The sequence below is a fragment of the Ursus arctos genome, unplaced genomic scaffold (assembly GCF_023065955.2).
Source record: "Ursus arctos isolate Adak ecotype North America unplaced genomic scaffold, UrsArc2.0 scaffold_24, whole genome shotgun sequence".
In the NCBI taxonomy this organism is placed as follows: domain Eukaryota; kingdom Metazoa; phylum Chordata; class Mammalia; order Carnivora; family Ursidae; genus Ursus; species Ursus arctos.
Genome location: NW_026622919.1, coordinates 23,344,569 through 23,367,953, shown reverse-complemented (window position 1 = coordinate 23,367,953; position 23,385 = coordinate 23,344,569). Strand labels below are relative to the sequence as shown.

General features: G+C 54.5%; 3 protein-coding genes across 3 annotated transcripts in view; all 3 read left to right on the top strand.

Annotated features, from left to right (window-relative positions):
- Positions 1–23,385, top strand: part of HOXB3 (homeobox B3) — a 54,233-nt gene that overhangs the window by 9,994 nt on the left and 20,854 nt on the right. Inside the window, exon 2 of the mRNA XM_026513054.4 lies at positions 20,693–20,869. The gene's annotated coding sequence lies outside the window, so the exon portion shown is untranslated. The remainder of the gene's footprint in view (positions 1–20,692; positions 20,870–23,385) is intronic.
- Positions 498–3,386, top strand: HOXB5 (homeobox B5). Its single transcript, XM_026513064.4, has 2 exons — positions 498–1,344; positions 2,030–3,386. Exons 1-2 carry the CDS (start codon positions 783–785, stop codon positions 2,275–2,277), a joined length of 810 nt encoding a protein of 269 aa, XP_026368849.1. The 5' UTR covers positions 498–782; the 3' UTR covers positions 2,278–3,386.
- HOXB4 (homeobox B4) lies at positions 16,156–20,676 on the top strand. The gene is made up of 3 exons (XM_026513065.4): positions 16,156–16,781; positions 17,631–17,966; positions 18,192–20,676. Exons 1-2 carry the CDS (start codon positions 16,325–16,327, stop codon positions 17,927–17,929), a joined length of 756 nt encoding a protein of 251 aa, XP_026368850.1. The 5' UTR covers positions 16,156–16,324; the 3' UTR covers positions 17,930–17,966; positions 18,192–20,676.

Here is a 23,385-nt window from a genome sequence, read left to right as displayed (position 1 = left end):
CCGGCAGGAAGCAGGCCAGGCCGAGCTCGCGGGGAAACGCGTTGCCGTAATTGTTTTTCACACACATCTTCCAGCCCTCCCCCCCATTTCCGCCCCCAGCTTGGAGACTTGCAAAGCTCAAGTGAGGGAAGAGCAACTCAATTTTTGATCCTCTCATCCAGAGTGAAAATAATAATAATTATAATAACAATAATAACAACAATAATAATAATGACAGGGGGAAAGGCACAGATAGCCTAACCCCACTCCCAAGAAAAGTGGGTAAAGGCTCAAGTGGGTCCCTCCTCTAAAAGACTCAACTCTGCGGGTGAGCCCAGCCCGGGTTTCTTTCTCGCCCGGCGGTTGCAGGGAGCCAGCAGGGAGGCAGCCGGCTCCGCCATGGCAGTCTGCGGCCCGCGCTCCCGCCAATCGCCGGGAGGTGGCGCGCTCTGCTCAGAGGCCGCCGCCAACCTTCTCCCTGTTTCTCCCCCTTCTCGGTTTTTCCCCCTCTCTCGGAGGCTCGCATTGAATCGGCCCTAACGATTCTCGGATCGTCATTATTTGTAACCATAGAGCATGAATTACCTCTTGAGGTCATCAGCGAGAATTTACGACTGGTCAACAAAAGCACGTGATTCCCTAACGCCCCCCCATCCCCCTTCCAACCCCCCCCCCATATTTGGCCGCATACATAGCAAAACGAAGTACAGTGCATCGCTATAATTCATTAATACATCATAAATCGTGAAGCACAGGGTTATAACGACCACGATCCACAAATCAAGCCCTCCAAAATCACCCAAATGAGCTCGTACTTTGTAAACTCCTTCTCGGGGCGTTATCCAAATGGCCCGGACTATCAGTTGCTAAATTATGGCAGTGGCAGCTCTCTGAGCGGCTCTTACAGGGATCCCGCTGCCATGCACACCGGCTCTTACGGCTACAATTACAATGGGATGGACCTCAGCGTCAACCGCTCCTCGGCCTCCTCCAGCCACTTTGGGGCGGTGGGCGAGAGCTCGCGCGCCTTCCCCGCGCCCGCCCAGGAGCCCCGCTTCAGGCAAGCGGCGTCGAGCTGCTCCCTGTCCTCGCCCGAGTCCCTGCCCTGCACCAACGGCGACAGCCACGGCGCCAAGCCCTCTGCTTCGTCCCCCTCCGACCAGGCGACCCCGGCCAGCTCCAGCGCCAATTTCACCGAAATAGACGAGGCCAGCGCGTCCTCGGAGCCTGAGGAAGCGGCGAGCCAGCTAAGCAGCCCGAGCCTAGCTCGGGCACAGCCAGAGCCCATGGCCACCTCCACAGCCGCGCCCGAGGGGCAGACTCCGCAGATATTCCCCTGGATGAGGAAGCTTCACATCAGCCATGGTAATTCTCGCTTTCGCTCCCTTTTTTGTCTCCTCGGCTTTCCTTCTCTGCGTTTGGGGAGGTGGGGGGGGGGGCGCTAGGCGAGGAGAGCTTGGCTTCTCCTCAAATATAGATTTATTTTTTTTCCAGAGGGGGAGAAGTCTCTAAGAGGGTCCTCACAGCTCGGGGGATAGAGCCAAAGAAGGTCTAGGTCTTTAGCTGGGGAGGAGTATTTTTAATCATTTGTCTCCAGCTTGCGCTAAGGTTTTATTCGCCAGCTGTACTAGCTATAGGATGAAGGATGGGGGTTTTTGTAACGTGGGGAAGGGTCCTGCTTCCCCCCGAAATTTTGAGGCTACTGCTAGCAGAGAAGGGGCGAGCAGGGAAAACGAGCTCTCCAGGGCAAAAGTGCAGCCGCTCTCCTCCCTCCCGGGGCGAGCGGCCGCCTGAGCCCAGCGAAGGGTGAGGCACAGGGAGGGAGCAAGAGACAAAGCCGGGCGCATTCACTGCCGGCAGAAGTGGGGGCTGCAGGGGAAGGGGGTGTAGGAGCGAGCTCGGATGCGGGCGTCTGGAGTGGGGAGGATTGGAGCTGCTGGGAGCTGGGTGCCGGGGACGCCTGGGTCCTGCTCCACGCCCCTCTCCCATCCAGTGCCCCCTCCCTTAACCGGAATAACGTTGCCTCGCGGCTCTACTCTGTCTGCTCCAGATATGACCGGGCCGGACGGGAAAAGGGCCCGGACCGCGTACACCCGCTACCAGACCCTAGAGCTGGAGAAGGAGTTCCACTTCAACCGCTACCTGACGCGGCGGCGGCGCATCGAGATCGCCCACGCGCTCTGCCTGTCCGAGCGCCAGATCAAGATCTGGTTCCAGAACCGGCGCATGAAGTGGAAGAAAGACAACAAACTGAAAAGTATGAGCCTGGCTACAGCCGGCAGCGCCTTCCAGCCCTGAGCCTGCCTGGAGGAGCCCTGGGTGGCCCAAGAGCCCTTGCTGCCCCCAGCCCTGGCCCCTCCAAGCCTTCCCTGCGCTGCCACTGCCCGCTGGGGACCGGTTCCCACGAGCCTGCCTTGCCCCGGCCTTGTGTTACGATTTTTCGTTTGGTCTTAGGTCTTCCTGTGGCTCCCCTTTCTCCTGGACTGGTTAATCTTGTTATTATTGTTAATAATAATGATAATTATTATTTTCCCTCCCTGCTCCCCACGCCCCTCCACTCACCCCAAATCCGCCAGTGTTTCTGAATGTTCGTGTCTGTGGTTGCACTCCTTCCCCCAGGACAGAAAGAAACTCGCATGTTTAATGTGAACTTTCCCCTCCCTATCTGTGTTCTTCTAACTTATTTATAAAAGGATGGTCGCTGTATTTTGAGTTTCAGCTTGAAACTTCTCTAAGGGGCAGCTGTTGAGGTGGGGTCGTGCCGCAGCGACGGGGCCCAGCTGAGCTGGCCTCGGAGATGGAGTCCATGACTGTCTCTTTCCACCCTCCTCCTCCTCCTCCCTCCCCTACCCCCCAGGCCCAAGTCTCCCAGTGGCTTGGTCTGAGGGTGGGAAGGGGGCCCGGGAGGACCAAAGTGGTGATATGGAGAAGAGGGAAGGTAAACCGTGAGAGTTAAGTTCCTGCTGCCTGGGTAGGCCCCGCAAGGCCTGGCCTGGGAGTATACGGAAACAAAAATAATCCTCAGTGTAAAATGTCTTGTGTATTTCTCTGTGAATCCATGGGTCTGGAGTAGAGGGCCCAAAGCTTGTAAATATGGGGATGGTCTGGGTCAGACCCATCCCCTCCCCCCCCATTTCGCTTCCAAGACCATTTGTAGTGAGTGAGTGGATCCGTGCTACGTGTGAAATCTGTCTTTGCCTTTGCCGGGCCTGTCTCAGTGATTCGCTTTTGGTATTTGTAGCTTTCCTTGAAGTCAAATAAATGTTTCCCCTACGCCACTGCCCTTCCACTTGTCTTTTCTCTGGGGGCCTGTCTGTCCCATCACTGGGCACACCCTAGACCACTCTTGACAGATCTGGGGTGAAGGGAAGGGAAAGCAGGATGCTCACCAGCAGCCCCTCTCAGCCACCTACATCCCTCCCTTGGTCAGCCGGTGCTTGGGCCAGGGGATTGGCTTTCATGTCTGGGGGACTGAGAGGCCCAGAAATCCCATGTGGGGCTGGGGCAAGGGAGAGGGTGAGCTGGACTCTACCCTGGCCTTCCACTAGCCAGCCAGAAAAGCCTCTGGAAACCTCTTCAGGGAAAGTAATGTGGGCCTAAGTCCTGGGCAGGAGGCTCCTGGCCTTTTGGGAGTGGTACAGGCCTGCCCAGCCTCCCCTCCCCGGCCCAAACCCCAATTCAGCTCCACCACCCACTTAGACCAAAAAAAAAAAAAAAAAAAAAAAAAAAATCAGCTCAATTTCAAAGGTTTCCTCTCAACCTCAGTCTTCTCTGTACTTATCAAGGGCTCCCTCTCTCCAGGGGCCCAACTGACCTTCCCTCTTGGTTAGGAGTTGGGGTCCCTCCTGGAAGACCCCTGGTTCCCCCTGCCAGCCCGAGTGGCCCAGGGTTAGGGCCCAGTCCTCCTCCATCCAAGTCCGCCTTCACCCTGAGTGCAAGAGTCAAGTCTGGACACTTACCCGGTCAATCCCTTCCAGCTTGGCCCAACTTCTTACAGGACTTGGGGGGAGGGGGAAGCTGGTGAGGAGGCAGCCAAGGGTCGTAGAGGCTCTACTGGGCCCTCCTTCCCCCTCACCCCTTGACTTTGTCCCCCTTTGTCCATAGCAAACTATCCCAAAAGTCGCTATGACATTTAGATGTCAAATGGATAGGGGTTTTATCTCGAAGTTAGATCGTAAAAATCGCCGAGAAGTCAGACAGATACCCCTCACTGGCTCGAGAAAGTCACGTGAGGTCCATAAAGTTAGTTTTATGGTTTTGGGGAGTTGACACCGCGCGGTATATTTCACATTCTCCAGAATGTTAAGTGACACTTTAACTGCTCGCTGTGGTGGGGAAGGGGGCAGAGGTAGGTTGAGCGCTCTCCCAGCCCAGAAGGCGGTGGCGGCACTCCCGCGGTAAGTGGCTTCCAGCTTTCGCTTTCTCCCCCTGCAATTTTGGGGCTTGGAACTGGGGCAGGACATTTTGCCTCCGGCGGCAGGGCTGTTCGGATAGCCAGTGGGGGACATTTCGTCTGCTTTCTGCACCAAGTTCTGGTGGGCTGGGTGTCTGAAGTGGGGGCTCTCATTTCTGTAAGGCCTCGGCGGTTGGGGCGCCTGGTTTTTATTCCCAGGCGTGCCTGACTCTTTGTGGGGGAGAAGGGCTTGTGTAGGTTCCTTCAGTGTCCTTGGAAATTTAGGGGGCAAGAGGGAAGGGTGTGTCGTCCTGAAAGAGGGGCCCCTTGTGGGGGGCCACTTCACTGCTGGATGTCTTCAGGCAGACATCTCTCCACCCCCAGGAAAGAAACTTTATGACATTCATTTGTCAGGGGTGTGTGGGGGCGCGCCGCTGGGCACTTTTATCTGGATACATCTGAGCTGAGAAAAAGCACGGGGAAGGCTAATGCGGCTGCTGTGGCCTGCCTGGCACTGGGGCTCTCTGGTTTTCAGATTTTTGAACCCTATGAAAGGGGGTACCTTCCGTTGCTCCATGGCCTCATCAGGGTTACCCAGGATGGGGAGTGCGGTGCTTGTGCACCTAGCTTCGGCCTGTTAATTCCAAGGCAGCCCTTCTGCTTGGCTCTGGGGAGGGTCAGAGGGGCACCATCCCCTCAAATTCCAAACCTAATTCCTGGCCAGGAGTGGGGGGAAGGGGAGAGCTTCTTCCCTTGCCTGGAGGGGTTAGTTGTTTCAGCAGATTCCTGGCAGGCCCTCCATAAATAAAACTTGCTCAAGAACACAGACCCCCAACTATCTGGAGGAAAAACAGGGACTCAGGAGCAGGAGAGAAAAATCAGAGAGGTTCTCTCTTTCCTCTCCTCTCCCTCCCTCTTCTTCTCTCCCTACCAGACCCTTAAAAGCCCCTTTGTTTCTGTGGCACCACAAACCAGAGGGATTTCATCATTTGACCCCCAGGGGGCCTGTTATTTTCCAAGGGTAAATCACCCTCTTCTAAAAACCAGAGGCCTCCTTTCTACCAAACTGACCCCCGATTTTAAGACCCATGGGGTCTACCACCGCATTACTCCTGCCTTTGCCAGTCCTCCTTCTCTTGATTCAGCTTACCAAGTCCTGTGACTAGTCCCTAGAATTGGATATGTGGCACCTTAAGGAGCTTCTGATTTTTGGGACAAGGGGAGGGCCACGAGAATCCCCCCATTTCCCGTGGAAGGACATCTGCACTCTCTGCCTCTCTCCTCTCTTCCCTGCAGCCATTCTCTGTTCCCTGAGCTCTCCAGTCTCTGCCCAGGCCTGACTTACAGGAGGACCTGCACAGGGAGAACAGAGAGCGTGGGGTCCTCACCCTGATTTGAAGATGAATCCCCCCAGGAATGATGAGGCATTTGTATTCCTTGGAAAGGAGACTCTGGTCAGCTCCTAGAGGGTCCCCAGCATCATTTAAGATACCAATACAGTCTGGAGGCACAGCTCCCACAGGCTTCCACTCTGGACAAGGCGAATGAGTTGAGTAAGGTGCAGAGGAAGGGTGCAGCAGGGGCAGAATCTGACCTGGGGCCTCCTGGGAACCCCCATTCCCGTGTGCCCTGTCCTCCCTTCAATGTTGCTGCCCACTTGCAGAAACCCCAGACCATCAGGCCTGCCCCTGAAGTTTTTTTTTTTTTTTTTTTGCCCCCTTCGATGTCAGCTCTGCAAACTCTGATAAAGAATGTGTGGGGCTGGCGGCCCCGGGACATCTGCTGGGCATATCTAGACAGATTTTCCGGAATGGCGAAGAGCAGCCCCGGGCGGGGGGGGGGGAGATGGGGGGGTGCCCACTTCCGCCCCAGAGTTCAAAACCCTTGAAGGGTCTCCTCCTGCTCTAAGCGGTTCCTTGAGAAGACTGCCTCACTGCTTTTCCTCTTCCCTGCTTCGGGATCTCTGGGCAATGGTCTCCCTTGAAACCCAACAAGGATGTGTTGGGGGAGGGGGGAGAGATGAGAAGGGGTTTCTGGTGCAAAGGAACTCTTGCTTCACCACAGACCCGTGCCCTCCCCTCCTGCCTTCCCAAGACATTCTCTGGGAAAGCTGCCCCTCAATTTGGAAGACCCCTTTCTCCCTCCCCACCCACCTGCTTCCCCTCCCTGGCTGGGTCCAGGCCTCAACCTTGTAAGTTCCAGGCTAGCCCCCTCCAGCCAGATCCTGCCGCCAGGTCACCCAACCACCCAGCCACCCAGCACCCTCCACCTGGGCCGGGCCGAGGAGGCGGTCAGGGATTAAGGCTGCCATTGCCTTTTTCCCTCCGAGGCTTTCCTGACCACCTCTCGGCAGACAATTTGATTTTGGAGTTTTTGTTTGATTTGGTTATTTTGTTTTGTTTTGTTTTGTTTCTCTGCGCACGGGGTGGGAGGAAGTATAAAGAAGTGTAAACAGGAAAGCCAGCCGGCCCTGGAGTTCCGAGCGCCCATATTTCATCGGCTTCCTCTCCATAACTGCAGCGGGGACACTTAACCCTTCCCTGGCTGTGAGAATGTGTTCACTGGGGGTGGGGGGCAGGGGCTGGGGGCAAGATCCCAGTGCAAGCTCCTCTCCTGGCCTGGTTCCTTTATCCTTGGGGTCTGGATGCTGGGGCAGAAGCCAAGGATTTGGAACAAGAGAGAAGACAGGTCACTTAGAACAATCTCCTAAACTCAGTCCCTTCCAGCGTAGAGAGGAAGAGGCTCCCCTGCGTGGGCTTTTCAGCTTGGGGACCAACTGGATCAACCAAGGAGGACAGAGCTGGGAAGAACCCCTCCCATCCTTTAGGGTCACTCTCTCCATTTTTGGAGTTTCTAGAAGTAATCAGATTTCGAGGCTGGGATCTGCCCACAGCAGGATTTATCGATTGCGGCAGTGCTGTTACACATCCATATTAATTAACCCAGACACCGGCCTAGAAACTGAGCTGCTTGGGGGGGGGGGAGGAGGGAAGAAATGGGGGCCCCTTCAGGAAAATGAACATTTCTCCCTAAGTGCCCCTGGGGCCCAGATTGGGGAGTCCTTCCCCACTAGAGAATCGTGTGGCCTTCCCCAGGCTTGAAGTCCCCGCGCCTCTCAGCAGGGGCAAGTGGGTCTTACTGCGGACAGTCAGTATACACGCACAGATCTTCTCGGATGGAATTAAACATCTCGCAGGCCTGACTCTTCCTTGCCAGACCTAGGTTGCCCTTGGTTGGAGGGATCCTTTGGTGGATGCTCCCAGGCCGTCCTTTCTGGCTTAAGGACTCCTCCCCACCTTCCTTCCAACTTCCCCAAGGTAGAAGCTTTTGATGGCTTGGGGGCTTGTTTTGTTTTTAGTGTTCGGTGGTGGTGGTAGTAGCGTTGGCTTTCCCTTCCTCTTACCCCTCCCTCCAAAAAGTGATTAAAATCTGTTAAAGGATTTAATTAAGACAGTTAAATGAAAAGGAAGGAGGCGCAAATGAGTTGGGGGGAAAAAACCCACACCAAAGCTATTCTCAACGATTAAATCGCCATTTTAACAATATAATGGAGTTTGCATCCTGAAAGGGGAAATCAACGCTCATATCTCATCAATAATTCATAGAGTCCGGGATCACGCAGAGGTCAGCAGACGGGCCGAGCGCCGGCCTGCTTGGGGCTCCGGGCCGCTGCCGCATACATTACGCGCCTCGGGCCGCGACGCCGCCACGTCCGCCGCTCCGGCCAGGGCCGGGCCCGGCATGCCGACAGGTTTAGGCTGATTTTTCGATTTTTCGTTCTTCCTTTTGGCGAATTTACTGAGAGCCAGATTGCGGGCTCCCAGGGGGGAAGTGGGGAATTTAGGAGACTGGAGAGATTGGACATCGGGCAATTGAGGACCTGTCGGACCGGAATATCTCCACCTTTCCAAGTTTTAATCTCTCCCCTACCTTTTTTCCTCCCTCCTTTTCTCTGTCTTAGGCATCTTCCGTCCTGTCTCTTGTCTTCCCAAATTTCCTCTTGAAGAGGAAATGCACTCTCTGCAGCATCTTCTAGCCTCTCTTCCCTGGAAACGGCTCCCAGGCTGGCGGGCCGCTGTCTGGCCCTGCTCTCCGCCTGGAATCAGGCTGAGCCCACGTAGCTTCGGCCTGGCTGTGGCCTCTTGAGCACTGAGGCTGCCCTTGATTGTTGCCATCCCTGACCTCCGCGCCCCGTGGGGTAGGGATGAATGCGTCTAGGGAGGAAAGGGACCTCACAGGCCCCAGTCCAGCTTGCTTAGTCAAGACCAGGTGGGAGGAGAATGGGTTCAGCTTGGAAGGCAGCATCTGGGGGGAAAGTGGAGGGAAAGTGCCAGCATGTGGGAACGTCTCCCCTTGGGGCTAGAAGGTGAGATGCAGGATAATCCTTATATTTTGGAGCTTCTGCAGACTTGTTCTCTTCTCTGTGTGTTTCTCTCTAATTCGCTCTCTTCTGTTTTGTGACCCCTAAAAGGTCCCTAGGGAAGGAGGAACGAACCCTTCCCTGTGAGAGGTGGGGTCCTGGGAGGGGATATTTGGGCGCAAGGAAAACCGAAAGCGCAGGTCGCCGGTGCGGCCGCTGCGCTGGCCGAGAGGCAGAGGCTGTAACGTCCCCGAGCTGCCAGTAGAGTCCGCCTTAGACCAAGTTCACAGCCAGGCTGGGGCCTCGGAAGCGCCAGCGAGCGGCCGTGCAAGGTGGCCCCGGGCCCGCTGGGTCTCGCATGGCCTGGACACTGAGCTCTCTCTCTATCCAGCCCTTTGGGAACTGTGGCCCCCTCCGCTCTCAAGGAACCCTTGCTCCAAGCTCTCTCCAGTCTTCACCCCAGAAACTCCCTTCTCCAGGTCAGCCAATGCGCCGTACCCCACCCCTTAGGTCCCCACACCCAGCAACAGGGGCCCCACGGGGGACAAGACCGGAGCGGGTGGGTCATCAAAAGCTTTTCCAGGCACTCCACATGAGATACCCATGGAAATGCGGGAAGTGGGGTCGATGCGGGAAGTGGGGTGATGTCTTTTCCCAAAGAATGATTTAATAATCAAAAGACTCCTCTTCCTCAGATCTAAGGCCCTTCGTGGAGGGTTGGGGAGGGTGGCGGGGGGGGGGGGAGGGGCACGGAAGGCGTTTTGCGCTTGGGTTTCTGCAGCCGGCGCAGCAGAATGAGACCCTGGGCTGTGAGGCCAGTGTTATTGCCAGAAGGGTCGCAAAGTTGGAGGGTCAAAAGTTTACAGCGTGCGTGAGCGGGCGGAGGCGTGAGCGGTGGGGGCGGTCTGGGCAAGGGGAGGAGGCTGTGTGAGCCCAGAGAGGAAGAGAGGGAACAAGGGGTGCTGGAGGTAAGGAAGACTTGTGTGTTTGGGGAGTGGGGGAGCAGAACTGGGAAGGAGAGGCAGATATCTGGGGAAGGAGAAACTGGGGTGGGAGAGAAACCCTTCTCCAAAGCCCCCAAGCTGGTGGGGTGGGGAGCTGCACAAGAGCGCTGGGGGCATGGCCAGTCCTCTGCGCAATTTTCTCTCCCAAAGATAACCTTTGAGTCACCATATAAAATTTAATTAAAACCTACCCAGCCGCACACATTAAAAAAATCCAATTACCCACGCGTCCTTGCAGGACGTTAGATGGGGCCAAAGAAGGCTTCCAAGGTGAAGGCCTGATTCTCACCAATATCAGCCCCACCTTACCTCCCCTAAAGGGTCCAAACAGCTGATTCCCCCGACTCCCCCTATCCCTCAGGCAGACCTGTTCTTCAAGGATTCCTAACCCCAGGCTGGGTCCAGGCAGCTGGAGTCCGTGACTGTGGGCCAGGACTAGAGGGTTTCTAAACTCGCATTCCTCTTTCCAAATTGCTTGGGTTTAAGAAGTTGAATATTGAAAGAAGGTTGGCTTGCTAATTCTCGCACTCTCTCCCAAACCTCCACTTGTATGTTCATCCAGAATCCCTCTCTTCCTATTTGGAGGAGGGAGGGGAAATGAGAAGGAAAAATACTGAATGGCCTCACAGAGATCTTTTTAACTGGAGTTGAAACAAGCGACCTGAAATGAACCTTGAATCTATGCATTAGGCTTAGCTCATAAGTAAGTGTTTACAGAGACTGTAATTACACCACCAGGGCATATGCCTATTTTTGGTCTTTAAATGACTGTTTGCCGTGTTATGAAATGTCATCATATTCTCTTCCAAGCATTGGATATCGGAGGTGCGCTGTGGGTGTTGGTCCTGCCGGAATAGAGAGGACCTGAGAGTTTTCATAAAGACGCCTTTTGAAATACGGCCAGAAGAAACAGCAACTTAATGTCAAATTTCAAATCAATTTGCTCCAGTTTTTGACTAAACCAACTGGGTGCGGGTTCCTATTTCTATTCAGCCTTGAGACAAGTTGCCCTAAGAAGTCAGGCCAGGAAGGAATTCTTGAGGTCCAGAAGAGGTAGAGGTCAAAGGCTGAACTGGAGACCTTCCTCCTCTGTCTCTTTTTCCTCCTTTTCCAGGACAGAATGCTAGCCAATTTATGGTTCTGTGGCATAGCCTGGAGCAGCCAAAGGGCCTGGGCTGGAGGGGCCTCAGGCTGGGGAAAGAGAGCCCTCTGCCATCCTAGGCCAAACTGAGTGCCTTGGGATGTTCTCTCCCACCTCCACCTCGTTGTACTAGAGGGATATCTCCCTGCAGACCCTCCCCCTTGACTTAAACTGGGTGGAAGGGTAGGTCATCTGACCTACCTCTGCTGGTCCCTTGGAGGCTGGAGAAAGGGGGAAAATGTGTTGTTTTGACAGCCCAAGAATTCTAATCCTTGAGAGACAAACCAAAGAAAATCTCTGAGTATTTTTAATGTCTCCTTACTTTGCTTCTGTCCCTCCTTGTGGGGGTGATGGGGGTAGGCAGAAGAGTTACTGTATAGATGAGAAGTGGTTTTAAACAAAAATTAGGGGGAGGGTGTATTGTTTTGTTTTTAAAGGGATATGAAAGCCTCTGAAAACCAAGTCCCCCCTGCTTTGACCAGCACTATCCAGCTTCTGTCTCAAGATTCTCTCTGTCTTCCCCAGATGTGCTGGCCTGGGGACCAAATCTCAGCCCCAGGAGGTGCAGGAGTCTTTCCTGGGAGCCCTGGAACCTCCAAAGTTTGGCCAGAAATGGGATATCTCTGGCACTGGGGGAGGGAATAAGGCAGATAGAGTACACAAGGGGGCAGGGATACAGGCCCTGCCAATGCAGCCCTTCAATAGGGAAGGCAGGAGGGAAGGGGGCTCTAGCTCGGCCTGCTCTTGGGACCCAGAGTCCCTAGGCCACAGTTCCACTTCTCCAGGTGCCATCCTCCCTCACAGGCCCCAAAGGGAAACGCTATGGAATCCTACGCTCTCCCACTTTGCCCAGGGAACCAGAATGGAGAAAATAGGAATGATTGAATATCAAAGGCAGAGGTGGGGTAGGCTGAGACCTCCGCGCCCGGGACTTTTTTGGGGGTGGGGGTTGGGTGAAGGGAAGAGAAGGTTCTGGCAAAAAGTCGAGCTGGAGAGGATGAGCTGAATCAAATTCCTGCTCCGTCATTTTTCTCCCAAGTAATGACCTGCGCAAAATTCAATATGACCGAGCGAACTGTGCGAGCGTATTATAGTAACTGCCTGCTCGTGGGGGAGGCCCGGAGAGGGGTGAACCGTAGGTCACGGCGTCTAAAAATTATTAAAATGTTCGAGAGCCTCGTGACGCGCCTAGCTGTTTAACAAAGACTGCCAAAGTATGAGATTAATACGAAAACTTGCGCTTCAAAAACAAAAACACATCAAAAAAAAGTCTTGTTCCGGCCTCCAAGGGGGCCCGTAGCGGCTGTGGCCGCAGCGGCGGTTCGGTTTTCCGGACACACAATAGTGGAGGAGAGCGAGCTCATCTGCGGCCGAGCGGGCCCGCGGGCGGGTGTGCGGCCGGAGGGCGCGGGGAGCCGCCCGGTGAGTACTCTTGCCCGCTCCCTCCTGGGCCTTCCACTCCTCCGTGCGGCCTCCGGTGCGCCGACCGGCTGGGGGCTCCCCTCCTCGGCCCTTCGCTCTGTCCCTCCCTTGCTCTGTGCTCTCTCCCTGGCGACAAAAGGTAGATGATTCGGTGCGGGCGGGGCGCGCCTGGGACAGCGGAGGCTGAGCAGCGAGAGGTCACTTTAGCAACCTGTGGCTGCCAGGGGAAGGCGGCCGGCGAGCCGGCGAGCCAACGACCCGGGAGCGCAGGGGAGGTGGCTCGGGACGCGCGCGCAAGAGCCCTTGCTTTTTCTTATTTTTATTATAAGTACTCGTGTTCGGATTCTTTTGGGGGTGGAGGGGAGAGGCAGACTCTGGTTTTGGTGCAGTCGGTCCGGGGAGTCGCTGAGAAACCTTGTCCCCCACCCATCGCGGCTGCGCTCGGCTGGGTGGGGGTCTGCGGCGCCGCGGTGGGACGGGCAGGTGGCGGCTCCCCGCGCGCAGCGGAGAAAAATCTCTGCGCTCTGTCCCTAGGATCAGCCATACCCAGCCCCGCAGTGGCTCTGCCTCCCATACCTCTCTCTTGGGGTGCTCCGAGCACCTGGGCTGCATCCTTTGTGAAGTGTAGAGCAGCAGAGAGGCCCGGTGGCCAGCCTAGCGGCCCTCCCAAAATTCCGAAAAGCCGACTGAGTTGGACGGGTTTCAGAGAGCAAGCGAGTTGAGGAGGACAGGAGGTATGGGGTGGGGGAGGGGCCTGGCCTGTTGGAATGGGTCGTGGAACCCCTGACTAAGTGGCCTTTGACAAGACAAGACTTGGAAAGATCCCTGCTTGACGCTGGGGGGCTGGTGGGGGTTCGACCCAGGCATTTTGTCCGTGGGCCCAGGGCCAGACTCTAGTCTCCTTAGGTGCCCAGATGGGGGTCTATTGGACCCTCTCTTGGCAAAGATAATTAAAATATAAGTAAGTGTGTGTGTGAGAGTGAGAGAGAGAGAGAGAGAGTGAGAGAGAGAGAGAGAGAAATTTTCCAAATACATGCAAGTCAGCCTGGCTGGGAGAGTGTTGGTGTTAGAAATCAGGCCCCAGGCCAAAATTGGCAATCTAGATTTGGGATGGAAAAATGAACCGGTCTCTGGACCTAGTTTCTGGCAAGTGGGAGGGAGCACTCCTCCTACCCACCTGCAAGGGTCCCAGGACTGGGGCTGGGCAGAGACTTCTGCAATGTTGTGGTTAGAGGGTTGTTTTTTGTGTTGTTGCTGTATTTGTTAATGAAACTGATACCGTTCTGACTGGCTCACTAGGGATGCAAGTATTTCTCAGGGAGATGGCTTAGGGAGTCTGGGCAAGGTGGAGGCTTTCTCCATGCCAATTCCCCTCACCCTGTGAGGGTCTCAGCATTTAGTCTAGGACTCAATTCCCTCCAGCCAAATCCCAGTCTCCCAGTTTGATAAATTCAGTGGTTACTGGGACCCTCGGGAAGTTCATTTGGAAACCCCAGATTCCCTCAGGTTTACCAGATCCCCATTTTGGTCCCACTGCCAGAGACCCTAGCAGGTGGCAGAATGAGCAAATTTAGACAGAGAGACCCTGCCTGGGGCTAAGGAGGTGGGGGAAATGGGGTTCCTCCATACACTTCAGGGGTGATCCCCCTTTTCTGGCCCCAGGAGGTACAGGAGGTTGGGAGGGGTCGGAATATCATCTGGCTGCATTTTTTATGGTTCCTCATTGCCCTTCATTCGGAAATGAAACGCCTTTGATCTTTTTCTCAGGTTGTAAACAGAATTGCCCGTCATTAAATATTCGGGGCCCCATCTGTTTGGTCTCCCAGCATTTTTCTTTACAGCTGTTTCTCTCTCTTTTTACCATTGAATTTTTCCAAAAGGACTTTTATGACACCTTCTTCACACCCAGCCGCCTCTTCCTCCTCCCTTCACCGAGAGGCGCCTTGGAAAATATCTAGATATTCGTTTGATGGCGAACTAAAGGCTGTGAGGGGCACGGAGGAGCCGATCGGGGTTTTGTTTTTCTTTAAAAAAAAATAAAAGTCCTGGGGGGAGGGGAGGGGCGCGAGGGCACCCAGAAGGGCCTGATTCTGACTTCGCTGCAGCCTCGGGATGACCCTTCCTCCTTTTGTGCTTAGCTAATGTTTACATCTCATAATTCATGCGCCGCCCAGGGTTGCGCAGCGGCCCCGAGGTTCGCGTCCCTTTGCGGGACCGGCTGCTTCTATTTCTCTCTGATAGAAGAGAAAGAGAGTTGAAAAGCTTGTAATCCCCAAAATGGACCCGCAGTGGCTTTTCCTGCTCCCAGAGCTCACACGTATAACAAAATGAAATAAAATCAAAGCACTGAAACCACACCCCAAACGAAGAAGGCACGGAAAGTAGGAGAACTGGAAAATTTCTGGGCCAAGAAGATCTGTCTGTCTTCTGTATATACCCTGTAGATCCGAATTTGTGTAAGGAATTTTGTGGTCACAAATTCGTATCTAGGGGAATATGTAGTTGACATAAACACTCCGCTCATTTTTTTCCCGAAGAAAATTTTTTTCCCCCAAAGAGAGGACCATCCGGTGACTGACCACACGAAGACTCTTTCCTTTTTTTTTTTTTTTCTTCCTCTTTCTTTTCCTCCCTCATTGGTTAGAGATGGAGGAATCATCTACCTGAAATGTCCCGTGCCTGACCCTGGTCCCTGTTCACTTCTCTTAACAGGTTAATATTGGTGGTGGTGTTTTATCCTCTCCCCCAAGCCCACTTATTCTCTATTCTGGGATTAGGGAGGCTTTACTGAAAATCCAGAAAAAATTACTATTGTTGTCAGTGTGCAAAGGCAAAGAAAATCGTTTCTCAAACGGATGTTGAGGTCGCCTTTTCGTTTGGGATCAGAATAAGATGCCCTGGAAATATGCAATTACTAAGGGGTGTTATTGTGTGTGGGGGTCATCCCTAGGGCTCCTACCCCCAGCATCATAAGGATGTGAGATTTCTGTTCACTCCAGAGGCAGCTGCTTTAGCGGCAGTTAGAACGTCTGGACACCATGGTTAGCATTGCTCCGGTGGTTCTGGAATTAGCAAATTGCTATTCAGCGTGCTCTGAAAAGTTGCTAGATTTTTACTCCCTTACTCATGTTCAGTGTGGGGAAACCAAGTCGTTTGTCCCGGCGTGGGCCGTGTGGGGTAAGGGGAGGAGTGGATAAGAGGGGGGAACGGAAGGACTGACTGACACAGCCAAACTAATAGCGCAGCTAAATGCGATTTGGAAGGCGAGGTCTCCCCGAATTAGTGCATGAATTTCCTATCGATCCGCCCGCGGTTCCATTCATCTCTGACAAGTCCCTCCTGCACCCGCCTGCTTGCTCCCGACGCCTCCTCTCTCACTCCCTTACCCCTCCCCAGGCGACTGCAGAGAAAAGCCCGGTGCTCAGTGCCCTCTCGCCCCCATGTAGGTTCCCCTCTCTAGGCGGAGCCCCCAGTCTGCCCCTCACTTAACTCCCCACACAGACTCCTGGGCTCCTTCCCGTCGAGAGGAGGGGATGGGGGCCTATGGAAGGCGGAGAATGCGGGCGATGAGGCAGGACAGGAGGGGGCTGCACCGAGAGCCCCAAGTTCCGAGGGGATCCAGGGATTGTTCTCGGCCCAGCTCCCCAACAGGCCCTCCGGCGGCAACCTGCCCTCTTCCTCTCTTTCTCTCCCCCTCTTTCTCTCTCTCTCTCTTTCTCTGATCCCGGAGAGAGCTAGGCGAGGAGGCGGTCGCCCCGCAGGAGCCCTATGTAAATCCTGGTGTTGGGTGGGTGGGGAGGGGGAAAGAGAAGAAGGGGAAATAAACCTCTTTGGCTGGAGTAGGGTCCGGGTGAGCAGATTTCCTTATCCGGGAATCGCAGGCGGGGCGGCCATTGGCTCCGAGGATCACGTGGGCCCCTAACTTTGTTCACTTGACAGTAAGTAGGAGGGCTTTCGGAAACAGGAAAACGAGTCAGGGGTCGGAATAAATTTTAGTATATTTTGTGGGCAATTCCCAGAAATTAATGGCTATGAGTTCTTTTTTGATCAACTCAAACTATGTCGACCCCAAGTTCCCTCCGTGCGAGGAATATTCACAGAGCGATTACCTACCCAGCGACCACTCGCCGGGGTACTACGCCGGCGGCCAGAGGCGAGAGAGCAGCTTCCAGCCGGAGGCGGGCTTCGGGCGGCGCGCGGCGTGCACCGTGCAGCGCTACGCGGCCTGCCGGGACCCCGGGCCCCCGCCGCCTCCGCCGCCACCCCCGCCGCCCCCGCCACCGCCCGGGCTGTCCCCTCGGGCTCCTGCGCCGCCGCCCTCCGGGGCCCTCCTCCCGGAGCCCGGCCAGCGCTGCGAGGCGGTCAGCAGCAGCCCCCCGCCGCCTCCCTGCGCCCAGAACCCCCTGCACCCCAGCCCGTCCCACTCCGCGTGCAAAGAGCCCGTCGTCTACCCCTGGATGCGCAAAGTTCACGTGAGCACGGGTGAGTGCGTGGGCACCCCTTCCCCCTCCCACCCCCGGTGCTTTACACCGAAGGGACCTCGGAGGCATGGGGGGGGGGGGAGCTGGGGGAAGCCAATTGTCCCCGCTATAAACTCGCCATTGCCGGAGATTTACGGTTGCCTGTTTTCAGAGCCACATAATTACATCCCCCATAAATTTTTATGGCCTGGTGGGCCCCGCGCCTTTGAAGTCGGTTCCCCCATCCTCTCTGCCATTCTCACCAGCGACTTTTTCGCCAGGGAGATGCAGTCTCAGTGAAGTTGCAAGTTGGGGAGGGGTGCGTGGGGTGGGGGAGGAGAAGGAGGAGGAGGTAATCTGTATTTGAGGGGAGAGTTGAGTCAACTCCCAGTATTTATTTTTTCCTTTCTTTCCTCTAGTCTGGCTCCTTGGCTCCAGAAGTGGGCAAAAGTTTTTACCGGGGGCAGGCGCTGCATGGAATCTGAGCACAGAGGGTGGGAACTAACAGAAGAAAGGTTTAGGGAAGCCCCCCTCCCTCTTTCACCCCTCATTCTCCCATCCCGGGCCCCAGGCCAAGGGGGCAGAGAGGAGCGGTTAAAACCTCGTGAAAGATTCCTCACTCTCCCCCCACCCCCTCTCCAGACACCCAAACAGCAACGTGGAGACAACACAAGCCTCCAAAACTTTGAGGTCTCTTTCTCTTCCTGGGGGCCGCTTTCTTCCCTTTGCGTCCCCACCCCCCTCTGGAGGAAGAAGAGGTGGCGGGAGAGGGAGGGAGGGAGACGCTGTGTTAGCTGGAAGAAAGAGCGCTCCCTCCTCCCTTTCGGGGCAATAAAACTTTCTCTTTCTCCTTCTCTCTGTGTGTGTCCAGTAAACCCCAATTACGCCGGCGGGGAGCCCAAGCGCTCTCGGACAGCCTACACTCGCCAGCAGGTCTTGGAGCTGGAGAAGGAATTTCACTACAACCGCTACCTGACGCGGCGCCGGAGGGTGGAGATCGCCCACGCGCTCTGCCTCTCCGAGCGCCAGATCAAGATCTGGTTCCAGAACCGGCGCATGAAGTGGAAAAAAGACCACAAGTTGCCCAACACGAAGATCCGCTCGGGTGGCACCGCAGGCGCAGCCGGAGGGCCCCCTGGCCGGCCCAACGGAGGCCCCCCCGCGCTCTAGTGCCCCCCGCACGGGAGCCGCGAACCTCGGGGCGGGGGTGGGTTGTGAGCGCCGGGCGGGGGGAAAGGGGGGAGATGCGGGAGGGGACCCTGGGGCCTGGGTCCGCAGAAGCCTACCTGCCCTCCCCCCACTTCACCTATTTACACGAATAAACGCAGAGGCGGGGGAGGGGAAGCTTTATTTATAGAAATGACAATAGGGAGCCGGGTGAGGCCCCTCCAGAAGCAAGGTTCAAGTCTCTTACTTTCTTCCTTAAAAAAAGAAGAGGAAGAAGAAAACGAAGAAGAAGAAGAGGAGAAAGAAGAAGAGAAAGAAGACAGCAAGAGAAATAGGAGGAGGCTGCCCTCCTCGCTTTCAGCTTTGGCGAAGACGGATCCACGTTTCATCTTTAATCACGCCAGGCCCAGGCCCATCTGTCTTGTTTACTCTGCCGAGGAGAGGACGGGCCTCGGTGGCGACCATTACCTCGACACCCGGCTAACAAATGAGGCCCGGCTCGGCCGCCGCCGCCTCTGCTGCCGCCGCTGGAAGACAGCCTGGATTTTCTTTCTTTGTCCCCCATTCCTGACACCCAGCGAAAGCACCCTGTGACTGCCAGATAGCGCAGTATTTTGGCCACGGTAACACACACACACACACACCATACACACACACACACACACACACACACACACACACTCCTCCCCTTCCGTGCCCCTTCACAGGCACACTGACTTCTCACCCCCTTCCACCGAGGGGCTGGGGTGGGGGCAGCAGGAAGGGGACAGGAGGCGGGGGTGGCCTTGGCAACGCAGGAGCAGGCAGGGAAGTTGAGTCCGAGGAAAAAGAGAGACCCGGAGACACGGGAAGGCCTTCTTCTGGAAGGTCAAGCCATTCCTGGCAGAGCGAGGGGCCACTTGAGTTCTGGGAGCTGGGCGCGACCCTCTCGCCAATCTAGAGTTGGACGGCTGAGGCCCTCCTAGACTGCAAACGAATGTGAAACTAGCAAATAAAACGTGGTGCCCCTCCCGGTCTGGGAGATGGTGTCGCAGAGACCTCTCCCATAGTTTATCGTTGTTTTGCATTGATTATTATTATTATTATTATTATTAATTATTATTATTATTATTTTATGTCATGTGTGTCCTCTCTCCTGTTCTCTCTCTGACATTCCAAACCAGGCCCCTTCCTAGTTCTGGGGCTGCCTGAGTCTAGAACCCTTCGTTGGCGTGAAAATGTGTGTCCTGTACAGAGCGACAATAGAAATAAATGTTTGGTTTCTTGTGACCAGCACGGCGTGTTTTGTTGAAACCTTGATGTAGAGATCCAGACAAATGCTACCCAATGTGTATGTTAAGCATCCCGGTGCATCCGGCCTCACGCTGGATGTGGTTGAGGATTTTTTTCAAAGGGTCCAAGGGGACTTTCTATCTCAGAGGACTCCAAATTGTGGTAGCTCGTTTGTCTTCCTTTTGGGGTGGGTGTGTTTTGTTTGGGGCTTTTAATTTTTCCCCTCCAGTCCAAAAATGGATTGAAAGTACTGGGAGGACTGACTCCAATCCCTAGTGGTGGTGGGGGGATGTTTCATTGTAGGACACGAGAGGCTTAAGTATGGCAAAGCCTTTCATATCGTGATTTATTTGTCATAAGCAAATAAAATGCGGTTAAGCTGTCTCTTTCTAGACAGACGACTCTTTGCTTATTAAGGTTCGGAGGGAGGATTCTGCGAGGCCGGCCTCTTTCCTCCCGCCTAAGAAGGTATCGTTTTCCTCTGAGGTGTTTAAAGCTTTAATGAGTCTAATTTTTTGCACAGATGTTTCTGGGTGTTTGCAGGTTTTCAGAGTATTTTTATATTACAAAGGAGCTCGCCAGCGCCATAGCTCAAGCCCTGACAAGCAAATAGATAATCAAGAAGACAAATGGCCTCTTCTGTGAAGCCCTGCTCCTGTATTAATTTTCATTTTCTTTCTCATAGAAAGTATCGAAAGTACGACTGGGGACCAAATAGCTTTCTGTCTCTGAGGTCCCCGGTCACCCCTAGAATGGAGTGGGGGAAGGGGTTGGGGGTGCCGATGACCCTCACAAGCTCTGTCAGGCTCGGGCCACTTTGGGGCAACACCCCCAGAGAAGTGCTAAGGTTTGAGGGCTCCAGCCTCGGGGTCTCTGGTCTTGGGGTGGGCCAGGACACCGCCACCCGCCTCCAAAAAGCTTGCGGCTCAAGAGAGCATACACAATTAAAAGTCGTTTTTTGGTCCCCGTCTCTCTCCAGAAAATAAACATAGCTGAATCCACCAGCACGTTTTATTGTTATTTCTTTTGTATTCCTCCGGTTTGCAGTGCCCGGGAGTTTGCGAGGCCGGGTAGGGCCCAGGACCCACGGGCCGGTGTCGGAGCGCGGGGAAAGGGCAGTAGAAGGGCCCCGTTGAAATGCTGCAGGAAGCCCCATAAAAAATCGCCCGGACCTGGAGGCTCAGAGCGGCGAGCTTTGTTTCGGTGGGATCGCGGTGTGATGTTCAGTGGCCAGGGGATGCGGCTGCCCTTAGTGGAGGGGGAAAATAGTTCTTAAAAAGCATATGCCCCCCCCAGGAATGTCTCTATAGAGCCAAATCAAAGCTGCTCCTTGGAAGGTATGAATAGAATAAAAAAAAGATTTCTATGGAGCTTAAAGTTCACAGCCATTCTGTGTAGACAAGAGCTAAGAAAAATGTGAGAATTATACAGAAAACCATTAATCACTTCTTTTCTTTAAATACGTATCCTCTCTCCTTTGTTATTATTCAACAGCAAATCTCCGCAGACCGGCTGTTGGGGAAAAAAGTGTTAGCTGGCTCTCCCGGATCTGCGAGGGGGAAACAATTTGGAACCATAAAGTTGAAAACTTTTTTCTCTCAGTTTGGAAGAAGCCCTTCGTCATGAATGGGATCCGCAGAATTCAGGCCAGAGGAGGCGAGAGGCGCAAAGGTAACAAAGCCCCCGCCTGGGCTGTCTTTTCTCTCTCTCTCTCTTTTTTTTTTTTTTTGATCGTTTTATGAGCTCTTTTTACAAAGGAAAGAAGAAACTCTCTCGCCTCCTTCTTTTCCTTTTTCAACTTTCTTCGCGGGGTTTTTATGGTGGACGCTTGGTCAGATTTGCTGCCTTTTATGATGACTGATGCTTGGGTCAGATGGAGAGAGAAGGGCCTCACACCTGGAGAGTGTTTGAACTGCTTGGAACTGAGGTGTCAGGGCCCCTGAAAAACCCCAGAGAAGGCTGGTTGTGAGGCAGCTCAGAAGGGCTTTTCAGGTTTTGGAAAATGCAGGCGGGCCTGGGGAGCTTCAGCGTGTTTGCGCGTGCATGTGTGCGTGTTTGGCCACACGCACATGTGGCCCCTGTGTTCTGTGACTTCGCTTGTCTACACTGGGGGCTTGTGTCCCATATGTCTGTTTACCGGGGAGATGTTGTCACTGCCGCCTCCTGGAAAAATGGAATGCAGGTCTTGGATGGAATGCCCCAGGCTTGGAGCAGGGCGTAGGTAGATGTCTTCATTTTTTTCTTTCTTTCTTTCTTTTTGTGTCTAGCTTGGGATTCTGGACAAATATTTGCAACTCTGGAGCAGGAAACTGTTCCGTTTACAGGCCAGGTTCGTTGATGCCGGAATCTTCCTCTTCAACTCTGCCCCCTCTTCTTCCTGGAGGCTCAGTGTTCAGTTTGGTTTCCTTTTGCTCTCTTGTTTTGGGGGCTCTGTTCTCCCTTGTGGGGCCCTGCTTCTGAGGGCGAGGGAGCCAGTGAGCTCTGTCTCAGACCTGAATGTGCTGGCCCTTTTACCCTGGGGCTCACTGAGAGTTTGGAGGCAGGAGGCTGGCAGGAGAGAGAGTTCATGGAGAGGCCACGTTTTCTAGGCGATTAGCTCAGTATTAGAACCACAAAATGACCTCGGAAGCCCCTTGACCTCTCTGAGACTGGACAGTGTGTTGGCTCCCGCCTCCTGCCCAGGAGGGAAAGTCATACTTCTGCAGGGAGGGGTCCTTGGGCTGTTGTGTGGCCCACCTTCTGCATCTCCCTCTAGCCCCCAACCCTTTCTTTGCTATCTGGGAATTTCTGGATTGTTTTTCTGTGACTGCCCATCGGGGAGAAAAGGAGTAAAAATTTTAGCTCAGGGGTGCAGCTGGGGAAGGGAAGTAGGGTGCTGATCCGGGTCTGTGTATAGAACTCCTTTCCTAGGCCAGGTTCTAACTGCTGCCCCTTCCACGTCCAGCTCACCCCTCCTTCTTTCCTCTTTCTCTTGGAGGGAACTGAGGGAAGAAAGACAAAGAGAGGTGACAGGAGAGGTCCATAGGGCTTCAGAGGGCTAAGGGAACAAGCCCCTGGGTTGTAAAGAGGGGGAAGCCCCCCCCCAGCAGTCCCTTGGAGGCTTTCTCTCAAGGTCTCATATCCAAATCCACCCATTTTCTGAAGTTCCTTTGTTTAGGAAGCTATTCCTCTAATCACTTGTGCCCTCTTCCCCTAATCCCCAGTCCCACCCCAGCTACTCACAGAGCCCATGGATACCTCCCCACCAGAGGAGCAAGAGAGATGGGAGAAGGGTCAGGACAGGCTGTTCTGCCCATTTCCAGGGACAGCTCTACCACTTTAACCAAAGTTTTAGCAACTTTTAATTTCAGGAGGTGGGTGGAGAATTTGCTAACATGGAGCTTTTCCAAATCTCTGTTCTACCTGATGTATCTTAAAATCCACACCGGCAGGCATTCTCTTAGGAGGAGACAGAGACAAAGAGAGACAGACAGGCAGGCAGACAGACAGACTGAGACTCCAGCTGGGAAGAGAGGAAACGTTCCTTCAGTTAAAACTAGGAGAGACAGAACCTTGCTGGGATGTGTGGGGTATTGATTTGCATTTTGTAAAACTGTCTCCTGTAACTTAGGGACTCTAACTCAGGCAAGAAGTAAGTGGCATCGGTTGGTACCATCTCCTTTGTCCCTAAGTGGTGGAATACATGCAGGGGCTGGAGGCCTCAGGCAGGAGAGGGAGTGAGTAGGAAGGGAGCTGGGCCGCTCCTGGACTGCAAATGTTTGGGGCTCATGTGAGATATGCACCCATTACTCATAAGGGCAGATAACCAACTGTGGGCCCTCTAGAGGCCCAGGTGAGGAAGCTGTAGTCACCTGGGACTTAAGGAGCTGCTGTCTGCAGTGTGAGGGGTCCATGGAAGGGAAAGAGGAGGGAAACAATGGAAGGGAAGTTTGGGGTTCATTCAAGGGTTTCAGCCCCATAGGCAAGAGCTTCGAGATTTCCCTTTTCCCTCACTCCCAGACCCCCAGTCTTTTCAGGGCTGAGCACCTCTGGCAGGCTCCCCAGCTGGATGTGTTCCCCTTCTGTAATTCCAGGGGCACTCCTCATCTTCCCTCCAGGTCCCTGGGCCCTTCCCGGTGGCCCTCCTACTTGTACCTACTGGGCCAGAGGCCGCTCCAGCGCCCGTGGTGGGTCTCCCTGGGAAGAGC